Genomic DNA, 25,644 nt, shown 5'->3' on the forward strand with positions numbered 1-25,644 from the left:
AGCTACTCTTCAAGGGAGCGAGGTGGGGGTAAGAATAGGAATTTGAGTGATCAAGAATGGAAAACTAACACTTACCCCCAAACAAATTTTTGAAAAACAGTTTGTAAAAATTTGTTTTAAAACGGGTGTTTTAAAGTCGATTCCCCGAGACTTGCTAGATTACTATTTTTATAGCTTTTAACTTTTTAACTTTTTATGAATTAGGTTTAATATAAAGGAAAACAATAAGCAAGAAAGACATAATTCACACCATAGAGAAACATGACTCAAAACCAAGAAAACATGCAAGAGTGGAAAACGCGGAATTATGTGGAACGTGGACTTAGGATCCGTACTTACAACCACACACTCCATCCGGGAGGTCCCGTTACCTGAATGGTGCATTCACCAATATATGGAAATGAAAGGAAATGCACCAAACACAAAATTGAGTGGTTTATAGTCGATACTCGAGACTTTATCTAAACATATGTATGAATATGCAGCTTTATCATATATCAACAACCTAAATAGTTGTGGATCGCTTTATAAATAAATATCACAGAAAACATATCCAAACACAATCAAGCTCCAAGATTTCCTACGACGCAGCCTAGTGGAATGAAAGCGAAGTCGGATAGACCTATAACATAACCGATCATGCACCTTATGTTTCATCTTTGAACGGTAGGTATCCTAGTGAACAAGTGTGGAAAAGTGAATGGTCATGGGAAGATATGGTGGATTGGGATAAGTTTTAGATGGAAAGCATGGAAAAAATGAGGATGTGGGTTTAGCACAAAACTCATTCATGGTGTAGTTATGGACTGTCTCAAGTCTGAAAATGAAGGTGTCAAATGGTTTATCCTTGGAAAGTATTTGTTTACTAGGTGGATTTAAAAAATCATGAAGCATGAGAGAAACTAAAGGATCGAAAGTGCAAACTCGAGGTTCGCTTTGAAAAGGTGGAGGGTGGGGAATATTGGTGATGGAAGGTGAATGATTCTCAGCCTAGAGCTCTCAAGTCCATATCATCGTAAATCTTGATATACGCAAGACATTCCTCAATAGGTGGGTCAAAAGGATCATTGGGATAGAGATTGAAAAATTCATCTTCCATCATAAGCATCAAGAGATGAATGGTTGTTGGCAAGGGGGACTCCTAAAGTGGTAAAAAGCCGTGCAAAAGAGTTGCGTGAATTCTTCTTCGATTTTGTCTACTACCGTGGAGTCATTGTTAACGCCGGATTTCCGGGAAAGGAATTTGTTAATCTGTTTCTCCGAAACATGTTTTCGGTAATCTTGAGCTAAGCTCTCGATCATGCTAACCTCTCCATTTGTAGATGAATCGATACCGTGGTCCTCATTTTGAATACATTTATCTCAAACGTAAAGATGGCCATAGGACAAGGACATCTAACCATCGCGGCAGCTTTATGAGCCGCTGGCAGAGCCAAGAAGGACGCCCTAAAATGATAGGTACAGAGTCGTTAGTGACTTCGTGGTCGAGGATAACGGTCGGCCGGGTAGTAAAAAATTTTAGACTTTAACCAAAGACGCTTTCAACCACACCCTTAGGATACTTAATAGACCGACGCCTAATTGCAATGTCATTTTAGTAGGTTGCATCTCCTCTAGACCTATTTGTTTATACAAATAAAATGGGAGTAGGTTAACACTAGCCCCCGTGTCTAGTAGCCGGTCGCCAGGTGAGAATCTCCTAAGGTGCATTGTACAAGAGGGATCTACCAGTGGTCCTTGTACTTAACAATTCCATTATTTTCGATAAAGTTGGGAACCGCTCAGTTAGAAAGGCGCCTTTAGGTATGTTGGTCTTATGCCTAGTAGTGCACAACTCCTTAAGAAACTTAGCTGGTTAGGTAGTTTTTATAGCTTCGAGAAAAGGAAGGTTTATCAATAGATTTTTGAAAACGCTCCTAATCTCCTCAAAGTTAGTATCCCTTGTTAGCATGGCTAATTCTCGAGGGAATGGTGGTTTCGCTTCTATATTTAGCGATGGCTCGATTTGATGTGTAACCTTGGCTTTCGCTTCTTAGGTTGTGGTTTTAACCGGTACCTCTACGATTGGTAGGTTCTTTCAGTTTCTATTTCGCATCTAGTTCGATATCCGTGTGGAGTAATGATGGGGTAACTATAGGTATAGTTACTTTTGTTATCAACCACTCTTCCAGAACGGAGAGTGGTGATGGCATTTAGCTCATCTACGGTTGTAGTTTCGCATACTAGTATTACCGCTTTTACCTCAAAGCGCTGTGGTTTGCTGTTCTAGGGTTGGGTATCGCTTGGCCCGAAACACGCCTTTTGGTTGGGCTTTTCTTGGGCTAACTATCGGGTTTAAATTATTAACGGATTGTAGAATGTGTTGGTTAGATTGAGCCATGGTTTGGAAAAGTTGTTGGCTCACTTGTATGAAGGTGTCAAGACGATCCGGTTGTGTGGGTGTAGTAGTCACGGGTGGTGTGGACTCGAACTATCTCGTGTTGATTATTTATGGGCGGATTGTGATAGTTATTATTTACCGAACGATACCTCTATTAGCATTATAATTATTATAACTACATTGACCTTGTGCTTGACCTTGTCGAGGTTGGCGCTTTGGTTGTTATAATTATTATAATTACCTTGATCCTTGTCCCTTGTTGTGGTGGAGTTTGGTTATAACCGTGCGCTGGCCTAACATATTGATTATTGTACCTCGCAGGTGTGACTTGTTGGTTATTTCTCCAACCGGTTGGGATTTTGTCTCCAAGGGCTGTTAGGTCCACTATTAATGGAACAAGAATGTTCATAGTATAGGACGGGGAGTCGGGATGCTCGGGGACTCCAACAGTAAACTACATGGATTTGAATTTACATTCATGACGGGATATGCTTTTGTTGTACGTAAATGGCCTCTACCTTTTTGTGAGGGATTCAATTAGAGTTTTAAGCTCGGGATCTGATTTAACATCAAACATACCGGTAGCTTTAATCTGCTGTTGAAGAAGAACTAGCTGAGCGGAGTAATCGCCACTACCCCCATTATTATTACGCTTTTAGTCCGATCTTCCAAAATTTATATGCCTCCGAGGCTCCTTTACTTAGGAAACTACCCCATTCATTATGTCTAGGACTTCTTTATGGTGGTGGTGTAGAAGTCCTTTGAAAAGGCACGAACTAACGGTCTTTTGCTAGGTGATGGTGTGGACACTTTATAAGGAGATCGGTGAAACGATTCCAAGCCTCTCAAAAATGATTCATGAGGATTCTGGCCGAAGAAGTGAATCTTGGAGAGCATTTCATCTGTCTTTAGGGTGGGTAAAATGTTCCATAAACCGCTGAACAAGTTTGGCCCACGAGTCCATTGAATTAGGGCTGGGCGCAGTTAACCAAGACGCCACCTTTATCAGCCTAAGGTGAAAGGAAATAACCTTTAATTTAATTTGTTCCGCACCAACCATAGGATGGTGGAATGTTGTAAGGACTTGTTCAATCCTACGACGTGTGTTGGTAAGGTTTTTCATGGTCTAAACCATGGAAAACGGGTAACAAATTAAATATGTTTGGGGAATTCAAAACCCCAATCGGGTCTACTAGAACGATGCAAGATTTAGGGCTATCGCCAAGGCTTTGTAAAAGTCGGAGAGAGGAGTCTCTTTCTTCAGCCATTATGTGGTGTGGTTGGTGGGGAAAGTAGCTAGAGGTGTAGTGATTGGTATACTCGATAAATTTGTTTGTTGACGTTGACGGTTAATTACGCTCGTGTTTTTCTCCCACTGCACCTTAATCTCATGCAAGTCTAAGTCTAAACCGACAACACTCCAAACAATCTTGATATAATAGTATAAACCTCTAACCGAGATGCGAGGTATGGAAGAAAGGAATACCTGACAAGGCCTTGTTTCGCTTTATGAATAGCGCCTTGTTTATTGTTGTTGTATATAACAAGTTAGAACACCAAAAAACTTAAAAATCGGGTTCAAAACAAACTTGTTGAACTGAAAATTTTAGCTTTAGTGCTGGTGTGTTTCGCTTTGGGCGCTGTCAGCCCTCGGTAACTTCAAGTTACAAGTGTTTTTTATGGTCTTAAAGGTTCCGTGTGTTTGGGCCTGTAAGCTTCCTTTTGAAGTCGAGTCGCTTCGTTGTAATTTTTCGCGAAACTTTTCAATGCTGAAACGGACAACCACAGTATGAATCAAACAAGGGTGGGTGGGATTAATGGGACTTAAAAATGACTAACTATACTATGAAAACAATGCTAAAGTGAAACTAAGATGGTAGCGACGCCATTTGATAAAACATAAAAATGATAGTTTACCTACGAAATGAATGATGAAACTCAAAACGTAAGTAAACTAAAACTTAATACGAGTCTATATTTATCAAGTTTTCCACTCTCAATTCTATCGAAATTGAGTGGAGTAACAAATTCGTTCCACTCCTAGTTCTCTAGCATGGAATGATTTCATAGTTAACTAATCGGTCTTAAGTCTAATGAGAGTTTTACGAGGGGGAATTATACTACGATGCAACTACCCACAACATACAAACTATAATTGATTCAACTACGGAAATACTACGTTGATTCTATAATAAGGAATTGTGGGGATTGATTCCACCTTAACTCAACTTAACTCACTAATCCACGAATCGTCAGAATCCGAATTGAATCGCTACGCTAACAATTGGTTCTTCCTAATCCCTAATTACACATGACATTTCTACCAATTCATAACTAGCATGTGAACGATTAAACCCATTCTCATGGCTAATTAATCGCTTCTAGAGTGGAATAGAAATTACTTACGACTCTACGATAATCGGAATCAAGCTTTCATCAAGGCTTTTCAACCCCCTCTAATGGAGGTTTAGCCGAGAATCATTCCGCAATCATTTCCATATGAATCTAAACTAAACATAATATCGATATTCGAAATTTACTAATCTAAATTAAACAATAATTAAAATCTAATTAACAACTAAGAAATGGTAACCAACAATAATTAAAACTAGATCTAATAGATTGAAATAACAAAAATTGAAATGACAAGAATAATAACTATTTTATTTATCTAATGAATGATATTCAATGATTCAAGAAATTAATCTAAAACAAGAAATGAAATTCTAAAACTAAGTTCTAAAACTCATTAATGGAGGCTAACTAATCTAATTCTAATCTAGGTCTAACTATCTACCATTAACAAAGAGCTAAGCTTTTTTTTTATACTTTCAGATCCAAAAATCGTGCATGGGCTTGGAGCCATGTTTTGGGCCAGAGAATCAGGCCCAAAACCCAATTTCTTTAGTCCAAAATGGGCTCTTCAGCTGCAGTTGGCTTCGACAGATGTTTCGTCCACTTCTGCTCCTCTGATTGGGTCAAGGCTTGGACCATTGGAAAACTCTTTCCGAACCGGTCGTTTTGACATAAGGTAGGCCCAATTCCGAGGTCTGAGTCCAAAGATATGGTCTTCAGAAATTCCACTGACTTTGTGTGTCAAGTTTCGCCGCGTCGACTTTTGACTTTTCAGCTTTGACCGGGCTTTAGAAAGGCTTTGTCTTCTTGAATCTTGGCCTTTAATCACAGAACTCCTTAGCAACCAACCATTGCTCCTTTATCTCGCTAAAGTGGCACATTTCTGCACATAATGGACTTTGAATCCTGGAATGCATAAAAACACGTAATCAGTATTAACTCTTACTTATTATTCACATAATTGGTCTAAAAGTATGATTATTAAGGGGTTAAAACTACAATTTTGGGCTCTTATCAGAGAGTGTTTGAGTTTGTTTGAATGTTTTGCTCTTAGAGAGCGTTCTGCACTTAGTTGACCCTAGAAATATTGGTCTCCAACTAGCGAGAAGTGTTAAGGCTAAGTAGCATGTGAGTTATGTAGCCCTGAGCTCTAGTGAGTGTTTTAATGAGGAGAACGTTTAAGCTCTGTAGAGTGTTTTAGTTCATAGACTTGACATCATTGGGATATTACAGTTCATTGATGCTGAATAAAACTATATGGATAATGCTAAGAGAAAGAATTCATGGAAATGGAGTTTTTATCGATAAAATTTCTTTAACAAGAAAGTATTCTAAGGACGGAAGTGCCTCGCCCATCCCGGGTTTTGATCCAATATGCTCCATTGCCAATGACTCGCTCCACTATATAAGGGTCATCCCAAGTTGGTGCCGGTTTCGAAGTTATCCTTAGTTTTTTTCAAGACTAGGTAGCCTGGTTGGAAACTACGAGGGTTAACTCACTTGTTGTATGTCTTCCTCAGAGTTTGTTGGTAGGATGCCACTCGAATGGCTGCTAGGTCGCATCGCTCTTCAAGTAAGTCGACCTCACGAGCAAGAATGGGGTCGTTCTGTCTAGATTCGATGATCTCCGATCGAGTCATTGTAATTGTCAGCCCAATAAGGATGACGGCTTCAGTGTCGTAGCATAGTGAGAATGGTGACTCGCCTGTACTAGAACGAGATGTCGTTCTATGAACCCATAGGATGTTTTCTAGCTGCATTGGCCACTGACTTTTGTTCTTTTCGATCTTCTTTTTCAAGTTTTCCAGAATTGCTTTGTTACTAGCTTCCGCTTGACCATTGCTCTTAGCGTATTGGGGAGTGGAGAATGCGTGAACGATCTTCCATTTGGCCAAAAATTCTTTGACAGTTTTTCCTTTGAACTGAGAGCCATTGTCCATTGCCAATGTGTGGGGGAGGCCAAATCTGGTAATGATGTTGATCCAAATGAAGTTTTCCAGAATTGCTTTGTTACTAGCTTCCGCTTGACCATTGCTCTTAGCGTACTGGGGAGTAGAGAATGCGTGAACAATCTTCCATTTGGCCAAAAATTCTGACTGTTTTTCCTTTGAACTGAGAGTCATTGTCCATTACCAATGTGTAGGGGAGGCCAAGTCTGGTAATGATGTTGATCCAAATGAAGTTTCTGACATTAGACTCTTTGACATGAGCCAAGGGAATTGCTTCCACCCATTTGGTGAAGTAGTCTATTACAGCAAGGATGAACTGAAAGCCTGTGCTTTTCTGTGGAATGAATGGACCCATGATGTCCAAGCCCCACATGTGAAATGGCCAAGAGCTAGCAATGTTGATCAGTTCACGAGCTGGTTGAATGATGTTGTGGCTAAGTGTTTGGAACTTAATGTGTTTGAGGATATATTTTTTGGCATCGATATGCATTCGTGGCTAGAAGTATCCTTGTAAGATCGCTTTGTGAGCCAAAGAGCAACCTCCTGCGTGGTTTCCACATTCTCCCTCGTGGATTTCTGTGAAAATTGCCTGACCCTATTCTGGGCATATGCACCTCAGATGGGGTCCTCCAGCATATTTTCTAAAAAGTTTGTTGTTTACGAGGTAGTAGTGACCTAACTAATATTGAACTTGTCTAGCCTTTGTGTGATCTATTGGTGCCTTGCAGAGCTGGATATAATCTATGATAGGTTGCATCCATGTTTGACTCATCTAAGTGTCAGAGAGTGGGCATAGGTCGATAACTTCTAGAATGTGCTCCTTTTGGTAAGCAAGCCTGTCAACTTCTTCGATTAGTAGTTTCCTAGGGTCACAGTTCGGTGTTTAGGTCGCGAGGTAAGCCAAGCTGTCAGCATGGCGATTCTTTTCCCGTAGGAAATGTTGTATGGTGACTCATTTGAAAGACGGTAATAATTGATCTACAACTTGAAGGTACTTAGAAAGGTTACCTTCATTGGTGGTATACTCATAGGCGACCTGGCGAACTACGAGTTGTGAATCGCTAAAAACCTTGACCTCCTGCACATCAAGTTTTAACGCCATACGGAGTCCCATGATCAGGGCTTCGTACTCTGCTTCATTGTTGGAGGTTGTGTAATCGATGCAAATTGACTTGTCCACCATAGAGCCATCTGGTGACACTAGGACTACTCCGACTCTACTGCCCCCTGGATTGCTAGCTCCATCCACGAATAGTGACCAAACCGACGGGTCTAGTTGTTTAGAAGTCGGGGCGTTGTCTTATGGTTCCCAATTCAGGTCGTCAACTGGGAAATCTGTTAAGAAATCAGCAATGACCTGACCCTTCTGAGAGGTTCTTGGGGTGAATTCAATGTGGTGTTCACCGAGTTCTTCTGCCTATATTGCCATGCGAGTTGTCTTGTTAGCTTTAAGAAATATTTTCTTTAGTGCCAAGTCGGTGAGCACTTTGATTTGGTGTGCTTGGAAGTAAGGACTGAACTTTCTTCTTTGAATAAAGTAGTGCCAAGATCGCCTTTTCAATGTGGGAGTAGTTCTTTTTTCGGTGGCAACAATGTCTTATTAGTGAAGTAGATCAATTTCTCTGCGTTCGCGATTTCCTCTTTGAAGAGAACCGAATCGATAACTAAGTCGAAACAACTAGGTTAGGTAAAGATTTTGCTATCAATCGATTTTGCCATCACCCGTAGTGTTGTCAAATAGTCCTCGAGTAGTAGAGAACACTTGGTGGCATTGGTCATTCCATGAGAATTGTTCACCTTTCTTGAGAATTTGTAGGAAAGGTCGGTAATTTGTCCGATACTCGATATGAATCGGGTTTAGGGCGCCACCATTCCTGACAATTTCTGTATTTCCTGCTTTGTTTTTAGGTCGGGCATATCCAAGAATGCTCGAATCTGATCTGGGTTCGCTTCTATCCCTCATTGAGATACTTGATACCCATAAATTTCCCAGAGGACACTCCAAAGAGGCATTTCTCTGGGTTGAGCTTTATCTGAGTTCGCCTGAGTCTGGAGAAAGCTTGTTCGAGATTATCTAAGTGATCTCCAGGTTTCTTGCTTTTTACAACCATGTCGTCTATATAAACTTCTATGGTGTCTCCTAACATGTCCTAGAACATTTTGGTGACCAATCGTTGGTAGGTCGCTCTAGCGTTCTTTAGACCGATGTTTTCTCTTAGTCTTCTTCTGCCAGTGGAATCTGGTTATAGCCACTGTAGGCGTCCATGAATGACATGAGTTTGTGGCCAGCATTTTAGTCCATGAGTTGGTCGATTCTTGGTAAGGAGAAGCCATCTTTAGGGGTTTTTTGGTTGACATTGGTGAAGTCGACACATAGGCTTAATCAGGATGTTTCTTTATTGGGATCGCTACTATGTTAGCAATCCATTCGGGTATTCCACCTCTCTAATGAAGCCTACTTTTTGAGATTGCCAATCTCGTTGTTTATTGCTTTTTTGAACCTAAGAGATAGTTTCTAGGTCGTTAGCGAACTAGCTTAGCATTAGGGTTAACATTTAACTTATGGCATGCAATATTGGGATCAATTCCAGGCACATCGATATACAACCAAGCAAAAAGATCTTTATTTAATGATAAAAAGCTTACAAGTTGTGCCTTGAGAGTAGGATCAAGGTTAGCTCCTACATAAACGAACTTGGGGTCGTCCTCAATTCCTAGGTTGACTTTTTTCTTCATCTCGGTCTGAGTAGCGGTTTCAGTGGGCTGAGCGACCTCTGGGGTCTTGGTCTCTTACGGTGTCTCTTTCACTTGAAGGGGTGGGGCGACCTCTGGGGTCTGGACTTCGGGAGGGACGTTTTTTACCGAGCCCCCAGTGTTCTATTTAGTGAGGTCGCTGCGGGGGGTATTAGTCAAGGTCTTGACCTCAGAGATGAAGTCTTCTGCCAGCTTGGTTTTGGCGATCTCGCCTTTGTTTTTGAGTGAAGCCCCAACGAGCTTGCGAACTAAGTGGATCTGATTACAGTTTTGAGCGTTGAGCTGGTTGCTGCAGAGCTCCATTATGCCTCTGGGGTCGGGGAAACGCAACACTTGATGAAGTGTTGATGGGACTGCTTGCATCTTGTGGATCTAACGGTGTCCTAGTATAGTAGTATAGGATGAGTTGACATCCAAAACATTGAAGTATGTGTTGATGCTGACTTTATCTTCTTGTGATCTCACCGAGACAGGTAGAATGATGTCACCTATTGGATCAGCTCGTGATCCGTTGAAACCATAGAGGGAGGCTATTGGATCGACCTCATAACCGAAATGGGCAAGTTCATCTTCTTCAAAGTTCGATAGAATAGGATATCGCGATGAAATCGCCTGGATTGATCAAGACACGCTTGATGACCCGGGCCAATGATTTTGATGTGGACTACCAAGGCATCATTATGTGGGAGGCACACCTTGTTGAGGTCGGCTTCAGTGAATGTGATGTCTCCCCGAGATGCGCTATTTGTGCATGGGATGGGGGCAGCAAAGCGGAGAATTGGTAGACTTCTCAGATGGCTCTACTTGTCTCCTTTCCTCTCTGGAGGACGTGACCGAGTCGTCTTGGAAGGTGATCATGTTGATGGTTCTGTTGGTGTCTCTGTCAGAGGAGTGTTGGCAATGCTTGTGACGCGATCGCTCATTTGAACGTCCTCTTGCATGAGAACGAGCTGTGCTGCTCGGGCGTGGTGGAGTTCGGCTTCGCTCTCTGTGAGCCATGAATTTGTGACACAGGTCGCCATCGGGTATATCAGTATATTGTTTGATATGCCCTGCCTCGATGAGGTCTTGAAGGTAGTATTTTAGCCCCCAGCATGCATTCGTTGGTCTCATGGCACTTTGCTTTATGGAAAGCGCAGTACGGCTTCCCTGGTTTGTCTTATGGTCGCTTTACCTCAGGTTGGTAATAGGCCGTGTTTTTTTATTTTCTCCAGTATGTAACTTGGAGATCTTGTAAGCACAACGAACTCTCTTTTGGTTTGGTTTCGAGTGCTGGTCTGCTGATCCTGTTGCCGTTCACTTGTTGGAAGATGGTGCGTTATCTGAGTTCGCAGCAACCTCGCCTGCTACCTTTAGCCTTTCTTTTTCAATTCCTTCAACAAGCTTGATGTACTTCTCCACGTGTGTATACAGTTCGGCTAGTGTTTCAGGGTGCTCTTTCATGAGTGACCGATGACGTTGTTTTTCCCCGATTGCATCGAGAAGGCCACCGTGGCGAAAAGACTCCTTGAGGCGCTCTCCATGGACGATATCGCCTTTAAAACGTCCCGTGAAGGTGCAAATTGGTTAGTCATTCTTTTGAGACAATTGGAAGAGTGAATTGAGGTCGATCGCCTTACGCCCGTTGTGGACGCATTTAGCCGGGCTTAACGGGTCGCTGAGCTTTCAAGGTTGCCGATTGAGTTTGGTCCTAGCGAGTAGAACCAGTCGAGAGCTCCATCCTTTAAACTTGCTGGGAATAAGCAACATTGTAGGTGGGTACCTCGAGTGTGAAAGGTGATGCCCGGCACGCCTTCAAAGCATTTTATGGACGACCTAGGTGGCGTTCTTCTTCCCAGTGTTCTATTTGATCCGCTGGGAGAGGTTGTTGATCTGCTGGTTGACCTCGTTGATCATGTCTTCAACGGTGACACCGTTTAGGTTCTGGGACTCGACCTGGGTTTGAGAGCGGCATTTTCCTGTCGAAGATGGATGATGCTACCGTTCATGGCTTCCATCTGGGTAGCCATAATCTTCAGTTGTTCTTGGAGGCTTTCCATGCTTCGCTTGAAAAATTTGCGATTCTAAGAAGATGGTTGGAAGTAATGTAAATTTTGAGTAGATGAATTTCCAAGAAATTCGATCCACAGACGGTGCCAATGTAAAGGTTATATTTCGTCTAACCTTATAGGTGTGGGTAATTTGGAGGAGATAGAATGATTGATTAGGTTTGACCAAGTTCGTATGGATCTAATCGTTTACACGATCAAGTTCCTCTCCGGGGGAACTTGAATCAGGTCAGATGTAGTTCTTCATCCTCTTTATATAGGCAAGGGGTTGCGCCTCCTGCTCTCGCGCGTCAGGTCAAATCCAGGTCTTCAGGTCACTCTTGAGATATGATGGCGAGTTATTGTGAAGCGTGCCTGAAGCTCCGGTCTTGATGGTAGTAATAAAGACATACGTTACCGACCGTTGAGATGAGTGAGAGTCTGGGAGATCGCTACCATGAGAAGTCGTTCGTGCGTAGCAAGTTACTATGAAGCGAGCTCGTGTGACGAAGACTTCCAGGTCGGTTGACTATAGATTAGTCAGATCGATTGACCTAGTTGAGTCGCTATGAAATGAGCTATGAGGACGAGGATCGAGGGTTGATCTACATTCATATTTGTGTTGGACACGTGCTTGATATTCATTGGATGTGAATATTAATCCCTCACAACTAGCTTAGGATAACACATTTTTGGCCACTTATTATTTTAATGTCTTTTCTTTGCTTGAGGACAAGTAAAGTGCTGTTTGGGGGTGGCGTGATAAGCACCCAAAACTGTAATATTAAACCCCGAGAGACATAGCATTTTGGTTAATTATGTGTTTAATAATCATGTAATAATTATATTTTTGTACTTTTGCAAGTTTCCGCAGTTAACGTGAATATGATAATAAAACATGCATCGAAGTACGGGAATACTGAAACTCTTGAAGTCTCCCCACTAAGCCCCAGTGAAGCCTAACAAAGCCTAACTAGAGCCGAAGTTTCCAAAGGAACAAAACCAGTGCAGAATGGGTCCACATGTAAAGAAGCAGCAAACATCCGAAGCTCACATCTTCCAAACCTGAAGCCAACTTCGGCTAGTGAACTGCCAGAGCAACCCAGGGCGACGAACTCTACGCAAAGACAGAGAGTTGTAAAAATGCCAAAATCGGTGCTGCCACTGGACACACCACGTGGACCCACTCTACGGGCCCAAAAGGCATGACGAGTCAGCATATGCAGGTGGCAAGTGATGGTCACAATTTTGTGCCACCTTGCAAAAGGAAAAGACACGTATCAATTCAATGTTTGAATTGAATTGGGCAAAGGGACAAAACAAAACACAAAAGAACAAAACATTAAATGAAAGATTTGTTTCGTAAACAAAACTTTGGACCAAATACAAACAAGAAAAAACAAAATGAAGAAAAAGACGAAAGGAAATTAAAAGGCTGCATGAGAGGAGACCGGTCTATATATATGTGAGGGTCTCTTCAATATTTCCTCTTAAGCTTTTACGCTTTAGCTTTGGCTCATTAGTCAGTTAGTTTTAGTTTATAGTCTGTAGCCTTCATTCCAGTACGTAGTTTACATTCCGTTATTTTCCTTCCAGCAGCTTCAGTATTGTAAGTCTTCTTTCTTAATAAAAGTCATTTCTTTTCAATTTTAATTTCTGTTCTGCATTTACTTATTTATTTTATACAGCAAGTTCAATTATTCATCCAATGACCATGAGCTAAACCCCCCCCCCCCTCTCAGGGGGAGAGTTATGTTGCTCGTGTGAGAATCCGGATTAACAATTTAATGTTCTAGAATCACTACTTAAGAATTAGGTGTAGATTATACATCCAGTCCCAAAATGATTGAGACTGTCCAAGTTTGGAGTACTGATGCTCCAGAACAGTCTCGCGAGAGACTTAAAATGTCTCACGCGCGACTCTATGGTGTCAGACAGCTCTCCAATTTGTCCAGCTGATGTAGAATTGAACTAGGAGCTGAAATGATATTCTAGAGATGAAATATTAGTTCAACTCCTTATGCTAGTGAGATGCACCACTACTACAGAAAGACACATATACCACGGTATGTATGAATTTATATAACACTGTTTTTGTAATAACAGTGGCTAATATTTGTATACCACGGTAGAAATTGATCCGATTTTTGGGATCTTAGTTTATACCACTAATTTACAAAAATCGTGGCATCTTGATAGTTTATACCACGACACATTCATTTTCCACTAATCAGTTAAGGAGTATCCCACGGTTTTCTGGCGAACAGTGGTTTATATTTCGGCAAATTATAATTACGTGGGGATAGAAGTTATATCAAACCAAAAAAAAAAAAAGTTCCACTTGCTCTAAACCGTTGGTGCTCAAGTTGCAATTTTCTTCCTGCGATTTACTTCTGTAGCTTTCGTTAACTTTAGGGCATAATTCTCAAACCCGAACTTCACAAGATCGTGCTGCTTCTTTTTTTAAAAAAAATATCTTCATTCTCATTTGGTAAGAATTTCTCGATTAGACTTCGAAATTGAAAGTGTGTTTCCTTTAATTACGTATGTAAAATCTATTAGTTAGAATTTATAATTTCCACTTTAAAATTTCCAATATTTAAGCTCTGTTTGTCGTCAATTTAATCAGTTTCTTCAAACTTTTCCAGTAATGGATATTTGACAATGGTGTTTTATTTGATTTTGGGAAGTTTGGTTTTCTTATTTCAGAGAAGTGTGAAATGGATATTTGACAATGCTTCATATCCACTCTACAATGAATTGGATTGCCCGTATATTTTTGTTCAGTTAGCATGCTGGAAGCATGGGAGGACAGATTTAGAGTACTGGAATTGGAGATGGGAACCTCATGACTACAATCTCAAGAGGTATTAGTTACATTTGTTTAGCAGTCTTATGCTAAATACCAGAAAATTGCTTTCTCGCTTTTTGCTTGTGTTCTTTGGCCGCATGTAATATTGCCTACCTGGATACCTAATAGGTGCTATAAAATGAGATTGAAGTTCAGTATTTCTTGTGTCATTTAGGTGGAATGCAACTGAGATGTTAGGAGAAATTGAGAGGCAAGAGTCTTATGTTTGTGGGGGATTCACTTAACAGAGGTCAGTGGATATCAATGGTCTGTTTGTTACAGCCAGTAATTCCGACTGACTAGATATCCATGTCGCCTAATTACCCACTAACCATTTTCAAGGAAGAGGTAAGCCAAACTTTTCTTTTTAAGTTTTTGTGGTAAATTTCATGTAGCTGGAGCACGATACTAACAATTAGTAGTCTTACTTGGCATTAAAAAACTTTTACGAATTAAATTCAAGAGGGGTTTTTTTTTAGAGGGTTGGATATTTGGCAATTTAGGTTCTCTTTGTGTTGTTTCTTTGTGATGATTCACTGTAGTTGGTTGGTTGTTCTCTAAATAGCCGCTTGTCTTGCTCTTAATGCGTTCGATAGAATGAATGTATGGGTTGGCTGGTGTGGTCTTGAAGCAGGAAACAATGACCAAGTAGCACCCTCTAGATTCAGGACTTGGAGGTTCTTGGATATAGACATCTCTACGTCGTTCTTGGAAGTATCAAGAAGAACTACGTCTGAAGAAGTGGTAAGTGATACTGGATCTAATCTGGTCACTGGAAGAGAACCATTCTTCTTCCCGGAAGCGTCAGGAAGCTTTCTAGTCTCTCTCATTAACCATTTACCACCAGATGTGGCTTGGTTTAACTATAAGTACAACACAAATGCCTCTTTACCGAATTACGTAGGGATTCAAGCTCCTGTATTTGGAATAGAATGGTGGCAGTGAGACAGTGTGAATTAGTTTCACTTATGCTGGAATGGATCCAGGCCCTCTGTCTCTCTTGCATGGTGTCCCTCTGTCCCTCCCTTTCTGAGAGGAGTTCACGCCGCCCGCCTTGAACAAATAGGGACCTGGGAGGATAACCGTCAAGCCGAACCGGAGACGCGCCTCAAATGAAATGAAACGAGGGACACTGGCGGCAGGACCTTCTCCCCACAAGTACGAGTTTCCTTCCTTTCTCAAATTCCACTAGCGTGAATTCAAAGCAGTCTTTCACTTTTGAGTGATAGAATGAACTTTCCTTTCAAGCATTAGCTCTCCAAAAGAAAGAAACTAAAGTCGGTCGATAATAGATATCATTGAGCTCCTCAATTGTCTCACTAAGTAAATTGAATCTTGAATAGTCAGGCCGAAGCTAATCTTGTTTCTCTGGGTCATTCCTGTCAGTGGTTTTTATTGATCTCTTGCCGCTGCTAGAACGACTGGGCTCTTCTAATGTTTTGGTTTCTTCTTAGAAAGGGTCAATTTGCGGTTAAAGTCTGACTTGGTTATAGCATTTCTTGCTCCCGTCTTTCCTGTCCATCCAAAAGTGAAAAAACCTCCTGTTCCCGACTTCGCCTCCTCCTCGATGCCGGTAGATCAACAGATTCTTCAACCGACATCGATCAAATCTTAGATTTTGTTCATTTTTTTACCCCCATTTTAATTGATGGTGCTACTGAAACCACCGGCCGATCATGAGCACTTTAATATAATAAAGGGTTCTTCAACAGCAGGAAAGAATAGGCCAACTCGTTCGTACTTATTTATAAAATGCTTACATCGATAGAGTGTTTTACAACAACTCACACTAATGTGGAACAAACTAATGATTTTCTTATCCATTTTTGTTATGTCCCCTCTTTGATGTAGCATTTTAAGTTGTCTTTCTTTTCTTTTCTTTTTTTCGCTTTCTTTTAGTTTTCCTTTAGCTTATGGTTTGCCTTTGTAAGCATTGAAATTAGCACTTTTTCTGTTTTAGGGTAATAGAACCCAGGCAAAAGGGAGTGAGCAATGCAAGCACAATTCTTGAGTAGGCTGAAGGTATGTAAGTCTCTCAGGATCCGATAAACTGGAACAATGTGAGTGTCATATTGAGGCAGCTTATTGCTGTGTAAGGAAAACAACATTTTACTCCACCGGATCTGTCAAATAATATGTTGGTGACACTCATGCATATTAGATTTCCAGTGTTTCCAATGTTTACTTTAATTTCTGAATTTAATATGTTTTCGTTTTAAATGTGAATTTGTATGTGAAGAATTGATTCCTTTTGCCGTGCCATGTCCCTACATCTCTTATAGACGCCGCCACCTTCTCCCATATATTTATTTGATAGTATCTACATTTTTGCAAAACTTTGAGAACACCATTCCCCGACAAAGATAGTTTTAATCGAGTTCTTATTGATCCGATTTCTACAGGGAACGGCTTTTGCAATGCCGATTGCGTAAGGTCTATGCTCCACATCTTAACACTCTTTCCATTGATGATCTCAATCACTTAATAGATGTAATAATTTCTTAGAAGAAATGGGTAGAAGAAAACATCTCTAGAACTTTCCCTTTTGCACTAATTCATCCTTTGTCTACATCAACCTCTGCATCTAAGCCTCACATTTCAAATGGATTGAGTTCTTTGTTTTCATCGATTAGTCAAACTCTAACTTGCAGAGATCGTTAATCATGGGAGTGGAAATGGAAACAAAAGCACGTTGGATCAGAAAGTGTGTTCTAATGAAAGGAACAAAGTTGCTTGTGGGAAGTCCAAAAGTGAGATATTAGCAGATTGTCAGAAACTTGTGCTGGAAACTTTAGAGAACCAACCAGCAGGGTTCGGTATGAGCTGCTTCAAAACTATGTTTCTTGAAAAATATGGGTACACTTTGGATTATCAGAAGCTTGGTTACCCGAAACTGTCAGGCCTATTGGAAACAATCCCTGGGATAGCCGTAGAGTTCAATTTTGTTTTATCTTTAGCAAAATCATCAAAAGCTATTATCCCCAAGAGTGTATGGGAGAATGATGGTGCCAAAAAGGCAAGTGACTTGGATTCTGATAGTGCGTGGAAGGACAATGATCCTGATAGTTAGTGGAAGGAACTTGGGCCTATCTCTAAGCCCAAGAACTGCATGAGGTTAGAGAATAATGCAGAAACAAAGGAAGGAAAGGAAAATTTAGATTTTGATGACAATTCTTATTTGTCAGATGAGTTTTCAAATTCCGATGGAGAGTCTCCCGTTAGAGATTGATGGATTGGATGGAAAAAGGGTGACCAGGAAGAGTGAGGAAGACAGCTCGCTCCTACAGCTTCTTGATTCATGGCACAAGGATGACAATGGAAAAAAGAGTAGGTTAGATGACAGTGACTATCTTGTGGATTCTTGTAGGAACAAGTCTAAGCTTTCGTCTGAGGTTTGGGTGGATAAAACCCGAGAGATTCTCATTGGAGGACGACGGAAGAAGCCTTCTAAGACCTTCTCCTTCATTCCGGATGAAGTCGGACTAGTTGTGGATGATAAGGGGAAGCTTCTAAATAACATACTGGGAAGTTTGAACAATTCATCTGACTCAAAAATCCAGACTTGAAGACTGTTGAAAGCCCTCTTAGGTTGAGTTTAATATGAACATCATGAAGAAAGATTCAGACACATCATGATTAAGATTATTTGCTTTATGAACTTCATAGGGCCCTTTTGATACTTTGAGTTGAAGATTACCACTGGAAGGTGAGTCTTGATTTGCTTCCATTGTCTCATTAACTAGATTGGATTGTATTTTTAACTTTGAGGCTCCTTCCTCCTCTTCTTCTTTTGAAATTGTTGGCATTGATATTCCTGCAAGCTATGAACTTTTGGATAACTTCTGGATAATTAAAACCCTAATGGTGCAGACCTATTATCTTAACAATAAGATATTATAGTTTTTTGCATTGTTCAATAGAGATTGTAAGTGATAGAGAGATGGAACAAGAGTTTCGGTTGCTTATTAAAAAGTGCTAAAATTGAATCTATTATTTGTTGTTTCTCGTTATATTCTTTTGTTTCAGGTTAAAAGGCCAATCAAGGGATCCTCAATCAGGTTTGTTTGATTTTATATTTCTACAATCTTTTGTATACTTAGTTAATTAATTTCTATCTGAGAACATAAATTTTCAGTAGCACTCAAATCTAAAACACCTATGACAGATGCTGAAGGTAATTGGTGAAGAGTGTTAATTGTGTTGAAGATAATTAGTAAAGAGTGTTAATTGTGAGCCACATACACGCGAAAGAAAATGTTCATATACACTTGAATTGTGCGCTCTAGGATTCGAAAAAGGATTAATTTCTTGAAATTTGCATTTTGGCATCGTCTTGCCCAAGGTGATGTAAATAGCTCCAATCCATCAAAAGATTTGTTTGAGGCAGTAGAGAGGCTCTTTAATGCACTTTTTATAACATACATGGCATTTTTTGTGGATGGGTTGGCCTAGCTTGTTTATGCATGTACTTAAGTTTTGGTTCTTTGTATGTCATCTAAGCACCATCCTTGGAGCATGTGACTGTTTCATGTACGTTTGGAGTTTATCCTCATGCCAGCATTGATACCATATATGTGAATTAAATGTTTTGCATTTATCTTATTGTGAAGTGCGGTCCTCAAATTGCAAAGGGTTTATGGGAAACGAGTTCCGCTGAAGTGGGACAAGATCAAGGTAAACAAATCCTACACATTATTGTCTTTTTCTTTGAAAAGTATATGTTTACATATGTTGTGAGTCTATATGTTAGGGCTCATATCAACCAAGTGGCACAGAGTGTAGGTATTATACAATGAAGTTTATGAGGGAAATCGTAGAAGCTTGTTCAACTGGATCATTTGAAAATAAGGTATTCGAAAGTTTTGACAAACACTTTATTTGGCTCAACGACTTTGCCTTATTCTTATATAGTAACTCCACATGTTGTGCTTTGACTCATCCAGATAACAAATTTAGAACTGAAGGAGACATACACGCAAGATGAACTTGACGGTGTTCGACTCGATATTATTCAGTTCATCCAGGAAAATGGGGTGTTTTAGTCGGAAGTGAATGAGGATGAGTTTTAGCTATGTTCGGACCCCTCCAGTTTAATTTATGAGTCTTACCTTTATAATTTATGAAAAGGAATTTGAAGTTTGTTTTCTTAGTGCACTCAAAAAATTAATGGAAGTTTTTTTTTTTATTATTATTATCTTTTTTTGCAATGTTTGATAGTTATTGTATATTTTGGAATTTGTTGGGAAGATGGAAATGTTGTATGTAGGCAGGCTGTGTAAATTTTGTTAATGCAGGTTCGGTTTTTAAGTGGAAGACTGTTACTAGCATTATTATTAAAAAAAAAAAAAAAAAAAAATAATATATATATATATATATATATATATATATATATATATATATATATATATACCACGATTTGGCATAAACCGTAGTGTTTAGTATAACTATATACCACGGTATTATAACACATACACTAATATAAACCACGGTTTCAATAGCTTATATGCCACGGTTCTGTTGACAACCGTGATATATAATGGGCATACAAACCACGGTTCTTTGAAAAACCGTGGTATCCGTTAAACATATATACCACAGTTTTGCTATTATTATATACCACACCACCTATTGTCACGGTTGTATAACAGTGGTAAATATATTTATACCACACTTAAAAACAGTGGTATAAGTGTCATTCTGTAGTAGTGCACTCAGAGATGCGTGTATTTCACTAAGGATCGATACTCGACGTCGTCTCAGGTTTGTCTATGAACTCAAGAATGATTAGAGTTGTAGTGATGTGGTAGTATAAACTATTCAAAATGATTCTTGCATGAGTACGATTAATCCTCTCCCTGTTTCTCTATCTTTATTTATTTACGTCGAAATCATCATTATTAATTTACATTACTTGCATTACCTTTAATTTACTTAAGCCAACTAAATAACCTAAAATCCAACTCACCAAAAGTTGTAAATCCAGTTGTACACCTTGCCGAGCCCTAAGGTATGGATGATCCCTTACTCGACCTATCCTACCAAACCCACGTGAGTAAGGTAACTTGACTAAACGGACGACTAACGGACTTTGGACTTTGGACTTTGGTCTTCGAACTTTGGGCTATGGACCACGGACTTAAGTAAAAACCAAAACGTGAAATTAACGTTTATCAAAGGTCAAAGGTCAAGGACTCATAACAAAGGAGTTAAAAGTCAAGTCCTCAACACCAAAGACCAAAGATAGATGTCCTTAACTCAAAAGTTGGCATTCTCCCAAAACCTATCTTGGTGAAGAAGAAATCAAAAAAACAAAAGTAGAAGTTGAGTGTGAGGTGTCTCAAGATCAATGGAGAAGGGCAAATAAGTAAAAAGCAAAATGAGGGGTATATGAACAAAAAGCAAGGGAGAGAGAAGGCATCTATTATATTAGGGTCCAAACCATTTGGTTTGTAGGAATTAGTCTTGTTTTCATTTCAAATATGTTACTTTATTGTTCTTCATTTTCTTTTATTTAAATCTTGTTATTTTGCTTTGTTTGTTTCAAACCATTTAATCTTATCTTGTTGTTCTTGTTTCAATCTTCAATCAATAATTATTTCAATATTTTCATGTCATTTACATACCAAACAACTTGAGTTTTCATATTTTCATTAGCCTAAACTAAACCAATCTATACCAAGAGTCTACCTTCTTCCCTAACTCCAATCATTTAAACTCTAAACAATCTAGGATGAACCTCAACTTCTTAATCTTTGAAGTATACTCACCACTAAAAAACACCTTATTGGGCAAACCCAAAAAACAATTTATTACAAGTTTGCCATTGACCTAAAAAAACTGTTTTATGTTGGGCACCCCCCAAATACATCAAGTTAACCTGTTAGCAACCTTTTATAGCCCTTCTCCCCCCACATTTAAAACTCAAAGTTAAGGTTTACATAAACAAGATGAATAAGAATGATTATAATCAACATTTGCAAATTTCAAATAATATTTAGTTTTAAATCTAAACTTATTATTTTCCATTTTGTTTTGTGCAATTGTGAATCAACAACTAGTTTATGGTTAACAAATTTTGTACCAAAGTCTCATGTAAATTGTTCTCAATAGCTATCTTAATTTCAAATTTTACTCAAAATTTCTACAAATGTTTGAAATTTTGTATAAATATCAATACAAAATTCGGTGATAGTTTGGTGAATGCAGTTGGAGAATGGTCGAAAAGAGAAGAAAGACACGAAGAGAGAAGAAAAACACAAAGGCTGAAACCGGTTAGTACTGGTTTCTCAGTTCTTGGTGAATTGGGTGGGGGGTGTACGCGACTTTGCATAGTGCTCAACATAAGTACATACCCCAAATTGGGTTGGGGTCTACCCAACACAATTTGGGTGGTGTCAATAGTAGAACCCATCTATCTATATATAATGGGTCTTTTAGGTATTGGTCTTAGTTGATAATAGGGAATTAGACATTAAGGACTAAATAATGTAATTTAAGGATTGATCCTAGTTCCGTCTGTGGACAAGTTTGGCCATGAGCAATTTGTTATTTTTTTGCTTTTTTTACAATATCAGGATTTAATATTTTTTATATCCAAAATACCCATGGGCAGTCATGTGCACAATCACGTGTATTTTTGAAAAAAAAAATTAGGTCACATGATATCCACAAATAGCCGTTAGGAATTGTCACCTTCCTTATTCACCTATAAATACCATTATTTTTCACGACCTTTCTTCCCCAACACACTTCTTCTCCATAACCCTTCTTGTGAAACCCCATTTTTATTTTGGTTGTATGCGTATTTAATATAATGATTAGAGTTATAATTAATTTCATTTTCTTTTGTTAATCTATTTTGATATGTGGGCTACCCATGACCCATGTAGGACTAACCCGGCCCATAAGTGGAATAGAATTAAAACTCATAATTCATTCATCCTTCGAGAGAGTTCTCTTTCTCTTCTTTTACCGACTTAGTACCGACCACTTAAAGAAAACAAAGCTTGTAGCTATCATGGGTTGGCTTTGGGAGCTATTAGAGATGGATTTCTCACTGTTTTAGGCTATCCATATCTATACTGCTTAAGGTAAGTGATTTCTTACTTACAATTCTTACTTTAGATAGATGAATGCTTAATAGAGGTATACCAAACTAATTAGTTTATTTGGATGTAGTAAGGGATGGTTTTAGGTATTTCGAGTTACTCTGTATGATAGTTTAACTGATTTCTATTCTACATGCTCATTGATTTTAGTTATTTCACTAACCTTCTTACCTATTGTTCTTATATAAATGGTTTAGTGAATGTTTCCCTTGTGTATGATATGACGGAAGGTTGATACGCCATTAGAAGTGATATTTGGGTATTGATATATCTTAGTGTGATGTTACGTGTAGTGAAAGAATTATGACAGATGATTTAATGGATGGAATTGGTTCCTTATCCTGGATATATTGACTATATGAATATATGATAAGGTTATATGGTAAAATGTGATTATGGTATATATGGTTTAGTGGGAGGTACTTGTGTGTGCGCCTGCAGGGCCGTACCTCTCAACTTTCAAGGGGGGAAGATGACCGCCAGGAGGCCATATAGGCTTAAAGTGACCCCTGAAAGCTTTGTAATATTTTCAGGAGCGTGTATATTATTGTTTGCCACTTGTGAGTCCATAGGGCATTACCTCATTGGAGGCTGAAAGTACGTGTTGCCCCTGAAAATATCTAGTAAAAATATATATATATATAATTTAGTATGTGTGGATGATCAGTTTAATTTTATTGCATTGTGGTTATTTACTTGAAGTTATACTATTGTTTGTTGAGGTTAAGATCTATTTATGAGGCATGATACTATCTATTCACTTCTTATATGTTTTGGGCTTTGGTTATTACTATTGAGACTTTTGTCTGCTTAAGGTAAGTATTGGCAGTAGGTTATCACTTACACGAGCATGTGGCTTATGTTTGTTGTTTTATTCCTTTTTCAGGGGAATTTGCTATAGATGGATGACGGAGTGCCGTGAGTCCCAAAAGTGTTGAAGTTGTAGCTAGATTAGGGGTTGTCTATAGTTCTTTTTGTGTAAATGTGGTTTAGGTTGGTAAACGTTTTGCTGGAGTTGTAGTCATGTATCATATGGAAGACAATAATGTATTTTGTTGTTTATAAATGTATACTTTGTTTTAAATCTATTATGTTATTGTGCGTGTCTTAGGTCATTGTTTTGATTCCTTTATATGTACACCATTTGCTTGATTGTTCTGGCAATTATAAAGACACTCAAGTAAGCAAGTGCTTTCCAGCTTAATATATCCTAGAGTGGCCAGCTAGGTTATATCAAGTTGGAGAGCGTTACAAAGTGGTATCAGAGCCCTAGGTTTTTAGGTCCTTAAATTGATTAGGGTAATAGGTTTTGGGACTCACAATTAGTATGAATAAATAAGTAAGGACAAATAGTGTTTTGTTATCATTTTTTTTATTTTTTTATTTTTTATGTTATGTTATTTGTAGGTTTGGGACATCCATAATTCACTAACTTTAAATGCAAGTATGGATATTTATTTATTCTTTTCTTTATATTCATCCAGAATGTCTAGTAGAGGACGAGGAGATGTTAGTCGAGCAAGTCGAACTGCTCGTCTTTCTGATATAGGGACTAATGTTCCGGCTGGTCCTGCACAGTCTACACTTGCAGCTAATGACAACATACCTGTTTGGGTAGATGATATGTTGGGTTCATTTCAACAGATTGCCTAGAGGGTTACGCAGTTAGAGAGAGGAGGCCTAGCAACTCAAGTAAACCAAAATGTACAAGGTGAACCTAAACAAGACATACCAAGGTTGGAACAAGAAGCTTGGGAAAAGATGTTGGAGAGGTTCATGAAGCTGAATCCTCCTAGATTTGGAGGCATTTCAGATCCTAATAAAGCAGAAGAGTGGAAGGAGGACTTAGAGAATATATTTGATGTCATGGACTATTCCGAGGTACAGAAAGAGAGACTTGCGTCCCTTTGTTTAAATGAAGATGCTTTGATATGGTGGAAATCAGTAACTAGAGGGGAAGTTCGCCATAATATCACTTGGGGAGAATTTTGTAGGCGTTTCAGCTTACAATATTTTCCTAGCATTGTTAGAACTGTGAAGGTGAGGGAGTTCCTTAACTTGAAGCAAGAGAGGATGTCAATTCTGGAATATGAGAAGTTCACCAGGTTAGAGCATTTTTCCACCGACTTGCACTTAAATGAGGATCAAAGGGCAAAACAGTTTGAAGAGGGTTTGCAAAATGATGATCTTAGGTTTGTGGTTAAGGGTCAGAATATTTCAACCTTGAGAGAAGTAGTTGATATTGCTAGAAAGCTGGAACAGGATTACCAGGAGCAGGCCTAAAGATTATCCCAAAACTGAGAGTAGTGATAAAAGGAAGCAACTATACAATAAGTCTGATAGTTAGCAACAGTATATTCAGAAGAAGTAGAGGATCGGGTCTTCATCTACACCTTTCTTTAGACGATGTCATAGATGTGACAGGTACGATCATAAGCTCGAGGACTGCAACGTGCCTGAGAAGACTGTAGAGTGTACATCCATCCTTATTCTACACGGTTTGGTTCTGCACTGGTGGGAAGAATATTAGTCTCAGATGCGGCATTAATTGAACCGGATTGAAGAAAGCATAAGGTGGTTGTTATTTGTTGAGTTAGTATTGTTTGCTTGGTCATTTCCTAGTTGAGTTAGTCTGTGATAGATGGTGGAGTCGGATATGAATTTGATATGGATGGTGATGTGAATGGTAATGGTGGAGCGACATTAATTGTCTGTGATATGGATGCTGGAGCGGCATTAATTGTCTGTGATATGGATAGTAATATGAATGGTAATGGGCTTTCTGTGAAACCACACTCTAACTGACTATATACATGCATGGTGGTTGACTATTTGTGATGGAACTTCATGAATTGTCAGCATGATTAGAAAACTCTTGAGTGTATTGGGTACTCGGGAAATTTGAAAATTGAGGTTCATAATCGTAAGGATTTGCTGTAGTAGACTCGAATACGGTATATGATGGATAATGAGATAACCAGTGATAAAGACTACAGCAAAAAGAACAAGGTTTTGGGTTTGCATTGTAATTCCATGACGGTTGCGATGCATATTGATAAGCCATGGATGCTCAATCAAGGATACTGCACAAACAACAAAAATTCATTTTTTTGGATTTTTGAAAATATATGCATGGTCTATAGATGCCCTGTTCAAGTGAACAGTTGGGCTCGAAACTAGGATAGATCTACTACACGGCTCAGAAGAGTAAGCAATCACT

General features: G+C 39.2%; 1 protein-coding gene and 1 long non-coding RNA gene across 2 annotated transcripts; both read left to right on the plus strand.

Annotated features, from left to right (window-relative positions):
- Window positions 1-14,195: 14,195 nt before the first annotated feature.
- LOC147505080 (uncharacterized) lies at window positions 14,196-16,333 on the plus strand. Its single transcript, XR_015220534.1, has 3 exons — window positions 14,196-14,332; window positions 14,492-14,664; window positions 16,277-16,333. It is a non-coding gene; the product is annotated as an uncharacterized LOC147505080 (long non-coding RNA).
- A 7,852-nt stretch (window positions 16,334-24,185) lies between these two features.
- Window positions 24,186-24,707, plus strand: LOC147505081 (uncharacterized). Its single transcript, XM_086605463.1, has one exon. It carries the CDS (start codon window positions 24,186-24,188, stop codon window positions 24,705-24,707), a length of 522 nt encoding a protein of 173 aa, XP_086461589.1.
- Window positions 24,708-25,644: the final 937 nt, after the last annotated feature.

The sequence above is a fragment of the Coptis chinensis genome, chromosome 4 (assembly GCF_015680905.1).
Source record: "Coptis chinensis isolate HL-2020 chromosome 4, ASM1568090v1, whole genome shotgun sequence".
NCBI classification, from domain to species: domain Eukaryota; kingdom Viridiplantae; phylum Streptophyta; class Magnoliopsida; order Ranunculales; family Ranunculaceae; genus Coptis; species Coptis chinensis.

What these genes read in the sequence shown, in the direction of transcription:
- LOC147505081 (XM_086605463.1), top strand. Translation starts at nt 24,186, where the DNA reads ATGTTGGAGAGGTTCATGAAGCTGAATCCTCCTAGATTTGGAGGCATT.